At 42.3% G+C, this 11591-nt stretch overlaps 1 protein-coding gene across 1 annotated transcript in view; it reads left to right on the forward strand.

Annotated features, from left to right (window-relative positions):
• Window positions 1-942: 942 nt before the first annotated feature.
• kif7 (kinesin family member 7) overlaps window positions 943-11591 on the forward strand; it is a 60171-nt gene continuing 49522 nt past the window's right edge. Inside the window, exons 1-3 of the mRNA XM_063189961.1 lie at window positions 943-1067; window positions 2341-2485; window positions 7815-8091. Coding sequence (XP_063046031.1) covers window positions 2417-2485; window positions 7815-8091 — 346 coding nt within the window. The 5' untranslated portion in view covers window positions 943-1067; window positions 2341-2416. The remainder of the gene's footprint in view (window positions 1068-2340; window positions 2486-7814; window positions 8092-11591) is intronic.

The raw sequence follows: 11591 nt of genomic DNA on the forward strand, positions 1-11591 counted from the left end.
GGGAACATTTAGTCTATTTTATTTTTTGATATTAAAGGGGGCGTTGACTAGCCTCGGGAGCCATCCTACGTACTTCCGCCAAAGGATTGGCTCCACTACTGTAGTCTGGCCGTGCTTCTCTGTGGAGTGCTTGGAGCAGTAGAAATGCCAGACCATAAATACGAAATGAAATGATAGTATTATGGGATGGTCAGGACCAGGCTAGGCGTTGACAGGCTTGTGATGGTTTGCCTGCCGTTTACAGTCACTGCTCCTTATGTACGGCTACTGTTATCCACCTCAAATTGATTGACAAGCAATGTGATTCCAATTGCTGCTTGCGCTGCCTGCGAAATTGCAATGTTTCGCAAGTATTACAGCCCTGTTGTAGAGCTATCATTCATTTTGCCCTTTGGCCTGTGTCTTCCTCAGCCTTGGTCTCAATGGTCTTTCTAGCATGCCTGGGGCCATGCAGGAGGTGGGTATTACAGTGTACCTGTATAGAAACTGTAACAAAACACAACACACATAAAACAATGTAACACCTAAGTACAAAAGTAAATAAGTGAATTAAATATATGTCTAATTTGATTTATGAATTTATAAATAAAGGTAGGCCTATCTCATCTAAAAAAATAACCCCATCATTTTTAATTGAAGGCACTGAATTTTGTTCTGTGCCATCCAAACCTGTGTGTCCAACTGCCTCTTTATAAAACACAGATCATAGAGGGTTCATCCTAAATGTTACCTTTGTTGATTACCAATTTGGCAATATGAAAGTGTTTGACCAGTTGATAAGTAAGTTATATATGGGCCAATGATGCGCGGAGTGGAGGCCAGGGAGGGTCGATGACATCATCGAAGGCTCCAGCGGGGATGCCGCATCTGGATTGGGGAGGAGGATGTGCCCTCTCTGCCTCCTCCTCCTCACTCCGATTCGGAGTGGAGCAGTCTGCCTGGGACCCATGAAGTCGGGAACTGGAGTAACACAAAAAGTTTGGAGATAACTGATCCTGCGCCTTACTCTGGAAGATAAAAAAGTCAGTTGTAACAATTTGTATCTCGCAGTCCACGCTGCGCTGCAGGTAATGTGGCATGTAAAGTAAAACAATGTAACGACTTTGAACGTAACGATTATGTATAATATTCAGCTAGCACAAGTGAGCTAGTCCCTGTGCCTGTGCAGAAAAAATAACAGGATTTTCAAAGACCTAGCCTATAGACGAATATATTTTATGTTTCCTTTTATACGCGCAACGACTCTGTCGATGTATTCTTTTCCCTGACTAAAGAAAACACGCACAAAGCCCTTAGCGGTCACATTTTCGTGTAGTGCGATGTTTATTTTGCTAACACATTGGGGGGTTGAGGGTTCGGCAGCTACCGCTAGCCTGCCCCTCATAAAGTTTAGGCAAAAGTTGCTGGAAAGCTTAGCGCGAGGCTAAAGGGGTGGCTAACCACTGCAACTTCAAAACAATACGGGGTGGGTAGGCTACACATTCTGTTGAGTACAATTCCAAAGAAAAAAAAGAAAGAAAACAGTCTAATGATGAAAGCTCTCATTTCAAATTTAGTTTAATTAAGGTTGTGGTGCGTTAGTAGTGTATTGATTGGATTAAAAAAAAACCCTGAAAGACGGAACCCAAATCTGTGTGTGCGTAACAGTCACTGTCTAGTTTCTGGGATGATTCTCTAGAAAAACAAAAACTCATTAACAGGAAGGCATCTACTGTGAATGTATCTGTAGTTATTGAAGTGGAGTTATTTGAAATAATGGCGTAGTAAAGAAATGGGCTTTGCGCTCGCGTGGAATTTCTGGGCGTGCGTGCTCACTCATCTTTGTTTTGATGCGTGAGCGCTTTCTTGCCAAACATTTGTAATGTTCAAACATGCAACTTCAAGAAAAACGACTGTAACCGTGGATTTATCAACCCGTAGCATACTTAATCAAATGAGTATTATGTTGAAAATGAAGCAGGGAACCCCTTTACAACAGTCTTACAACTCGTGTTATTTGCATGCGTCAACTGCGATGACTCTGGAAATATTTTTTGGCGCAGAAAAAATATGAATGGAAATATTGTTCCTGGTAGGCCTATTTTCAGTGATTAACGCAACTTTTTGCATCGGCCATTTGACAATGCCTAACAACACAATTTGTGGGTCTATACATTTCTGGCAAGGGTATTTGACACTTTCCCCGTTGTTGTGGTAATCTTGTGGTATTTTAAAAGTTGTGACGTACTGTTTGTAAGCCACTCGTTTACAGTGTCAGTGTGTGTGTGTGTGTGTGTGTGTGTGTGTGTGTGTGTGTGTGTGTGTGTGTGTGTGTGTGTGTGTGGTTGTGTGTGTGTTCAGGTGATCAGCAATGCCCGTTGCCTGCACACACAGGTGCACCTAAGCAGACAGACATTTTTGGGCTGCATACTGAGCGATGTCCCCCAAGGTTCCGGGCCCTGGGAGAGGGGCTGGAGGAGGCGGTGCAGAGGACTCCCCAGTGCAGGTACTACCATACCAGGGTTCTCAATTTTTGTTGTTCCCCTGGCTGCGCGACCCTGGATGCGCACAACTCAACTTCTGATTGTTGGAAACGACTGTAGGTCAAAAAAAATAGCTCATGTGTTTGGCTGCCAGTGTCTTGCCCCTCCTCACAACACTGTGTTTATAAACAACAAACACACATGTATTACTACAAACTATTACTATTACTAGATAGACTACTATTTCTTCTACTACTACTACCATTACTACTAACTAGGTCTGTAACGATACACTCAACTCACGATTTGGTTCGCATCACAATTTTTAACCAACGGTTCAATACAACCCACGATTTCACATTTGCCAATGCTATAAAATAATGTTAATAAAACTATGACTGATTGTAGGTAGAATAGGTTACTAGAGGCTAGAAATGATGAAAAAAGTTTATATACAATAATGATGATGACGATTTGAAGCTTGGAAGCACCATTACATCATATCATGTGGTAGTTTTCTGGACTGATGGGTGTCAACTTGGAAAGGGTGTATCCCGATACTGCCTCCTTGTATCACGATACAGTATCGTGAGTCTGTGTATCACGATATCTCGGTTCAATACAATATCGTTACAGCCCTACTACTAACTACTACTACTACTACTACTACTACTACTGCTACATTACTACTACTACTACTAATAATAATTGTATTTGTATAGCACTGTATCATACAAGGCATTTAACTCAAAGTGCTTAACAAATGGGGAAAAAAACATCATTGTTAGATATGGATTTAAAAGAAGAGGTAGAGAGGAGAGGCAGAAATAGCAGGAAGGCAGAGGAAGAAGAGATAGATAGAGATTGTAGAGTCATAAGGTCAATGTAGGTTAGGACCAGGATACTACCACTATACTACCACCACCACCACTCACTACTACAACTACTAGTACTACGATCACTGCTGCCACTACTACTGCCACCACTACAATTACTAGTACAGTACTGTCACTACTGCCATTCAGGGCCGGATTAAGATGGCCTGGGGCCCCTAGGCTACAGGTTGCTGTGGGGCCCCCGGAAAGCAAATTCCGTGACAAATGTTCATAGACGGTGTCATAATTACGAACTAGGAATTGAGCATAGCGTGCCTACCGACTCAACTCAACATAATTGGATGAATTTTTCAATATTGCATCTTATCATAATTCTGCCATTTTTCACTTTTGGCCAATCAGGGGGCCCCTGGAAGGTGGTGGCCCCTAGGCTGCAGCCATATAGCCTGTGCATTAATCAGGCCCTGCTGCCATTACTACTATTACTATAACCATCACTACTACTTCTACTGCTACTACTATTAATGCTACTGCTACTACTACTACCACTACTAATGCTGCTATTATGACTAGTAGTAGTAGTGTACTTACTCCCTTACGTCCTTACAAGGTAGCGGTTTGAGTAAATCAGTCTCTGCAGGTGTACTATGGCGTGTAAATGTTATCAATATTAAACTTAGTAAGTAAAAGTTAGTCTCACGTACTTACTTCTGCGATTAGTATACTTCCTTCCTTGTATTAGACAGGTCATCAGCTGGGAAAATTAGGCCTTTCGTCCTACCGCACTTTTCTCTGTGGATTACTGACCAGAAGGCCTATTGGAAGAAATTAAAACATGGGGCCACGTCAATTTTTGCTCAGAATTCAATATGGCCGCCATTTCCCAAAATGACTTGTTTTCATGCATTATTACATTGTACTATAAGGTGATATTCATGAACGATTAACTACTTTAAGCACTATTCTGTCCTATTTCTTTACACGCATGTTTACAAAGGTTGACTAAACTAAAACAAATGAAAATAAAGTTGACCACCTTGCAATATCCAAAGGAAAGTGCTGAAAATAATGATTGAAATGCACATACAGAGTCTATGGCTGGGAAAATTAGGCCTATTGTCCTGTCAGGGTTTTCACAGTGGATTACAGACCAAAAGGCCTATTGAAAAAGATTCACCAGCTGGTTGCCATCTCAAATGTGCTCCAAAATGTAAAATGTTCTCTGTTTTTCAGAATGACAGACTTTCACACATTTTTCTCAATACTGTAAGGCCATAATTATCAATAAAGATTACCTATTTTTCAGTTAAATTGTCCTATCTTCTTACAGACGTAAGTACAAAGGTTGTCTAGAAAAAGGCATAAATATATATATATTGCCACTGAAATATCCAAAGGAATGTTGTCAAATGATTGAATTTTCACAAACACAGTGGACTGCTGAAAAAAGGCATTATTGTCCTGCCAAACTGTGTGTGTGTGTGTGTGTGTGTGTGTGTGTGTGTGTGTGTGTGTGTGTGTGTGTGTGTGTGTGTGTGTGTGTGTGTGTGTGTGTGTGTGTGTGTGTGTGTGTATGTTTGTGTGCCTGAGTGCGCTTTTCTCAAGTGTGTGTGGCCAGTGTGCTTCTTTACATACACTGACATAGACACAGTAGACCGGGTGTGTGTGTGTTGGGGGGGGTAAGGTGGGGGGGTAGGGGGGACCGAATGATGTGGAGGAGCGGGGGGATGAATGAGGGGGTGAGCGGGGGTAGGGGGCAGAATGGGGGGTGGGGGGATAATGAGTCGGATTGAATTAGGGGGTGGGTGGGCAGAATAGTTTGTGGGGGGATGAGTGAGGTGGTGGGGGGGGGTAGTGTGGGGGGTAGTGTGGGGGGTTCAGGGGTGCAGAATAGTGTGTGTGTTTGTGTGGGGGGTAAGTTCAGTCGGGGGGTCGACCTTCCAAACTTTTCACATTGGATGGGGGGTGGGCGAGTATTTTGTGGGGGGGTGGGGGGAGAATGAGTCAGGGGGGGTGAGCGTGGGGGACAGAATAGTGGGGGGTGAGTGAGGGGTGGGGGGGGGCAGAGTAGCATGGGGGGGATGAGTGAGGGGTTGGGGGCCAAGAAATGTGTGTGGGGAGGTGGGTGGGGCAGAATAGTGTGTGGGGAGATGAGTGAGGGGGTGGGGGAGGCAGAATAGTGTGTGGGGGAAAGACACTGTAGAGCAGGGGAAAGATGAGCGGGGGATACGCGCGGGCACACACGCACGCACGCACACTCACCCTTGCTTTATGCAAAAAAATGTAGGCCTGAAAAACTTTTGGTCAGTAATCTAATGTGAAAAGTTTGGCAGGTCAATAGCCTTTTTTCAGCAGTCAACTGTGTACTGTATGTGTAATTCAATCATTTTCTGACAACAATCCTAAGGATATTTCAAAGGGGCAAGATGTATATTTACATCATTCTGTTGCCAATTTTTGTACTCATGTCTGTAGATAGGAGATCGGAAAGAATTTCACTGAAAATAGGTTGTCTTTATTGATAATTATGGTCTTACGGTATTGAGAAAAATGTATGAAAGTCTGCCATTCTGAAAAACAGAGAACATTTTGAATTTTGGAGCTCATTTGAGATGGCAACCAGCTGGTGAATCTTTTTCAATAGACCTTCTGGTCTGTAATCCACTGTGAAAACCCTGACAGGACAATAGGCCTAATTTTCCCAGCCATAGACTCTGTATGTGCATTTCAATCATCATTTTCAGCACTTTCCTTTGGATATTGCAAGATGGCCAACTTTATTTTCATTTGTTTTAGTTTAGTCAACCTTTGTAAACATGTATGTAAGGAAATAGGACAGAATAGTGCTGAAAGTAGTTAATTGTTCATGAATATCACCTTATAGTACAATGTAATAATGCATGAAAACAAGTCATTTTGGAAAATGGCGGCCATATTGAATTCTGAGCAAAAAGTGGCCCCATGTTTTAATTTATTCCAATAGGCCTTCTGGTTAGTAATCCACAGAGAGAAGTGCGGTAGGACGAAAGGCCTAATTTTCCCAGCTGATGACCTGTCTATACGTTTTTCTTCCTGACTCCCTCATTTTACATTACATCATTACATTACATCACATTGCACTTAGCTGACGCTTTCATTTATTCAAAGCGACTTACAGTTATTATTTTTCAGGGTATTGGTTACATTCCCTGGAGCAATGTGGGGTTAGGTGCCTTGCTCAAGGGCACTTCAGCCATGGATGGAGATGTAGAATTGCGAGTGATGTACTGCATTGCTTCCTTCCATGCTTCCTTCCTGACTTCCTCATTATTTAACAGTTCAAGTGGTGTACTTCCTTCTTTACATAGTTCCTTACTTCCTTCCTCATTTGGTAGAATTGCGAATGATGTACTTGATTCCTTCCTTCCATGCTTCCTTCCTGACTTCCTCATTACAAGTGGTGTACTTCCTTCTTTACATACTTCCTTACTCTCTCATTAGGTAGTGATGCAAGTCATATAGGCCTACTTACTTCTTTACTCCCTCCTTTTACTGTACGTATTATAAGGCAACGCAGTCTCACCCCAAGTAGTCAATTTCTGACTACCTTGGACCAGACGGCAATTTATAGAAGTATATTACTCCCATCGCTACCTTATGCTACACAGTCTCACCCCAAGTAGTCAATTTTTGACTACTCAATTTTTGACACCCCAAGACTGCAATTTTTGACGTCTTGGGTATTCCTTCCACGTCACAATTTGACTATGTGGCCTAACCCTAAACCTATACCTAAACCTAACCTCAATGACGTTATGCTGCCACAAGGGGGCGCCTTTGAGGACATTGACTACTTGGGGTGAGACTGTGTAGCATAAGGTAGCGATGGGAGTAATATACTTCTATACTTATCATTACATTATTAGGCAGCAGTGCGAGTATACTATACTTCTATACTTCCTCATTATATTGTTAGATAGCAGTGTGAGTAGTACACTTACTTCCTTCATTCCGCTTTAGGTACTGGTGCGAGTAAATTAATATACTTTTTCTTTACTTCCTCGTTATGTTATTAGGTAGCGGTGCAAGTAGTATACTCACTTCTTTAGGCTACTTCCTCGTTATGTTATTAGGTAGCGGTGCAAGTAGTATACTCACTTCTTTAGGCTACTTCCTCGTTATGTTATTAGTTAGCTGTGTGAGTAATATAATTCTTCACTTCCTCTTTATACTGTATTATTAGGTAGCAGACGGTGCGAGTAACATACTTCTTTACTTCCTCATTATATTGTTAGATAGCAGTGTGAGTAGTACACTTACTTCCTTCATTCCGCTTTAGGTACTGGTGCGAGTAAATTAATATACTTTTTCTTTACTTCCTCGTTATGTTATTGGGTAGCGGTGAGAGTAACATACTTCTTTAGGCTACTTCCTCGTTATGTTATTAGGTAGCCTAGCAGTGCGAGTAACACACTTCTTCACTTCCTCGGTTGCGGTGCGAGTAACATACTTCTTTACTTCCTCGTTATGTTATTAGGTAGCGGTGCGAGTGCGCCCCCTGCTGCGCAAGGAGTTGCTCCATGGGCACAAGAGCTGCATCAGCGCCGACCCCGCCTCCCGACGCATCACCCTAGGCAACAACCGCCACTTCCTGTGCGACTTCTTGTTCCAGGAGGGGGCGGGACAGGAGGAGGTGTACGAGGCGTGCGTGCAGCCATTGGTCGAGGCTTTCCTACTAGGCTATAACGCCACCGTGTTCGCCTACGGGCAGACCGGCTCCGGGAAGACATACACCATTGGAGAGGCCAACATCTGTGAGTAGACACATTATTACAACAAGTTGTAGTTATTACACTTTACTACTACTGTTATTACTACTGCTACCCTGCTGCTTGAAACAATGTGTCTTCTTTGAAATTCTTGCAGAGTCGGCTCTGTTATTTTCCGCTCGTTTCCCGTCCGTTTCCCGTCCCTTTCGAACAACCCACGTTTTTCGGCCTGCCCTGACCCTTTATTTTATAGAGCTATTGGTAACACTTTATTTTAGGGATACATCTATTAGCGCTAATACATACAATATTAATGCCTGTGTAAGTAACTTGTAAGGCATGTACTAAGCAAAATAAGACAGTTGTTAACCCTTTAAACGCCACAATTTATTTTTCAAAAAAGCTGAATTTTGGCATGATAAATTCAAATGACTGTGGCTTGACACTGGTAACAGATAGAGCTTGACTGTCAATTAGACAAATATTGGGGATGACCCCAAGATTATTTTGGGAGTAAATATGCATACCTAATTTGCATATTATGATGTCATATGGTGGCGGCCATTTTGAATTTATAATATTTTTTTGAAAATATTGATAATTTTCAATAGATTATTGAATTTATTTAGCAATATTTGACATTCCATTACTATCACGTAGTGCACATACACTATGGTCAAGGAAATAAGTAGTTTTAGGCAGAATATATATAGTATATATTGTAATATTGCAATAGGCCTAATATAATAATAATAGCAATAATATTGAAATATATAATGCAACAATTACTACTTTTGCCTGGAGGGCCGAACATGTTTGTATCTGTAACCTGTACCTTTTTAGCTTGTGAAACTTTCACAGAAAGGGTCAGCACACACATATTCAATTCATATTTATGCCTATTTTTACATCTGTATAGCCTACTATGGCCTTTGGAGCAGGCGCTGTATAGGCAGTAAAATGGTTGATCATGGCACAGTCTAGCTCAGTGACTTCTACAGTTTGTCACTTACATTTCACAAAACTAATGGGCAAACTGTCAACATAATGGGTATGAAATCACAAGTATTATATCCATAGTATTGTGTCCAACGTAATTAGGCTACGTTATAGCCTGACACCTGAAGCCGATCAGGAACACAATCCCCGCCCCCTCGCGTGGAGAGCGCAGCGCCCTTCCACCCTCTCCCCCGTTTGAGAGAAATATATCGCCACCTCTTTCGTCTTTATTTGCTGTTTTACTGATTTATAACTCTTACAAAGACAGTCAAAACGCTGTGACCAGTCTGATTGTCAACAACGAGTCTAAAACATTCATGTTTTAGGGTTGCCTATGCGTCTTCTCTTCACCGTGCGTTCTATTACCAAAACCTCTCCATGCGGAGATATGGCACGTTCGCCGCTGCCATCCACCCAGTAGAAGTCAGAAAGAGGGACAGAATGAGTGCGTGTGTGCTGCTTGGTGAACAGTGTTTGTCTGATCCCAGGATTATTGCGTGTGCGTCCGGATAGGTGGCTACCCGCATCTACGGGGGCTGAATGGAGGCAGCCCAAGCTAACATTACCAAACCCACTTCTCTCACCCCTAATTCCTCCACCAATACCTGTATGGACACCACGATTGCATTCGCCACTACCACCGACTCACTTGAGATCGGATAAAGTCACCGAATGAGTTTCAATGTATGTGTGTGTGCTTAGAGAACATCCTTGCTTCGCATGTCGGCATCACAGCCTTCGGAAGTTTCGCCACGGTAAACAAAGAGTGCTCGTCCGATCATTATCCCCCTCGTGAGATAAAAACTGTCCTTCGGAGTCAGAATAGGCAAATAACATGCTCAGAACTTCATCACGATTCAACTTCTCACTAGCCATGATGAAATAGCTCGCTGATAGTTCACTGATAACAACACAAACCCAACTCGCACGCCTCGAGTCAAAGACGCAAAGTGGCTACTTCCGCATTTTGTAGTCGCGTCACAGGTCGCGTCTTTTACTGCTTCACCAAAGACTCTGTGAACTACAAAATGACGCAATCGTAGTCTCGTTTGAAAGGGTAGCATATCTGCCAACTACTGGTAGGGAGGATGAACACTATTAAGACCGCTGGTTTGATCTACATGCGCTTTTGTTCATGATGACGTACTGTCGCAATTCTGCGACTTTGGCGCTTAAAGGGTTAAGCATGTATTCACAAATGTCTTGTTCATGCCCAATTAGGGATTTATTACTAATATAACCTTAGTAAGGACCAGTAAGCCTATATTTCTACTTATTAGTAAGTAGTAAGTGGCAGAATACAATGTGTATAAGCTCCCGACACACTGTGTGAACAAACCCTGAACAGTGTGAAAACAGATGCATTGGTCAGCCCAGATGGCTCAGGGCCTCCACACTACCAAAGTCCCCCTCGTTACCTAGGGCCCCCACACCACCCAGGCCCGCACTACCTAGCCACCCCCCCATCTACAAAGTGTAAGGGTATATTAAATAATTATACTTATCCATCTGAGTCATCTAGTTTTCTCTTGTTCATATCTAGGTAAGGAAGGTAACAGGAGCCTTTATATAGCAAGGATTGAACGTACACTTGTCAATGGCGGTGGGTTGGTGAGATGTAAGTTTTTTCATGTACCACTGAGTTTTAATTGTAAAACCCCCCCTAAATAAATGCAGAACATTAGAATAATAGTTTTGAAGCAAAACTAAACTATTCTTTTGTGATAATCAGGTTAATGTTTGAGAACATTAGCTTCAAGAAGTGCAGTGCATGATGGGTACGCAATCTAGGCCAACAGACAACCTACCCAGCTCTGAGCCTACGTCCTTAGCTCCTCCCCTCACTCGTGAAATTTAGTTGCTATCCAAACAATTTGCCATGTACGTAACAACAGAAATATTATCATTGCTGCACTGGCCATGCATTGCATTTCTGACTAAGGGCGTACCCATCATGCACTGCACTTCTTGGAGATACGTTTCTCTAACATTTCTCATACGTTTCTTATTTATCACAAAGGAATAGCTTAGTTTCGCTTCCAAACTATTACTCATCGTTATATTCTGCATTTATTGTAGGGTTTTTACAATTACCTGTAAAACTAATTGGTGTATGAAAATATGACATCTCACTACCCACCGTCATTGAGACGTTTACGTCCAATCCTTGCTATATAATGCTTCCAATTACTCTCTTACATATTGAGTAGAATAAATGAGATCTACATATCCAAAGAAGCTAATGTGGAGTCAGAAATGTTCTTACACTTTGCTTCCCGCGGGGGGTGGGGGTAGAGTGGGGGCCCTAGGTAGTGTCGGGGCCCTAGGTAGTGCGGGGGCCCTAAGTCATCTGGGCTGAGCAATGCATCACTTTAGAATAGGGACCCTTATTCCACATCTGTTTTCACACTGTTCAGGGTTTGTTCACACAGTGTACCAGGAACTTATACACATTGTATTCTGCCACTTACTACTTACTAATAAGTAGAAATATAGGCTTACTGGTCCTTACTAAGGTTATATTAGTAATAAATCCCTAATTGGGC

This window comes from Engraulis encrasicolus, chromosome 23, assembly GCF_034702125.1.
Source record: "Engraulis encrasicolus isolate BLACKSEA-1 chromosome 23, IST_EnEncr_1.0, whole genome shotgun sequence".
Taxonomy (NCBI): Eukaryota; Metazoa; Chordata; class Actinopteri; order Clupeiformes; family Engraulidae; genus Engraulis; species Engraulis encrasicolus.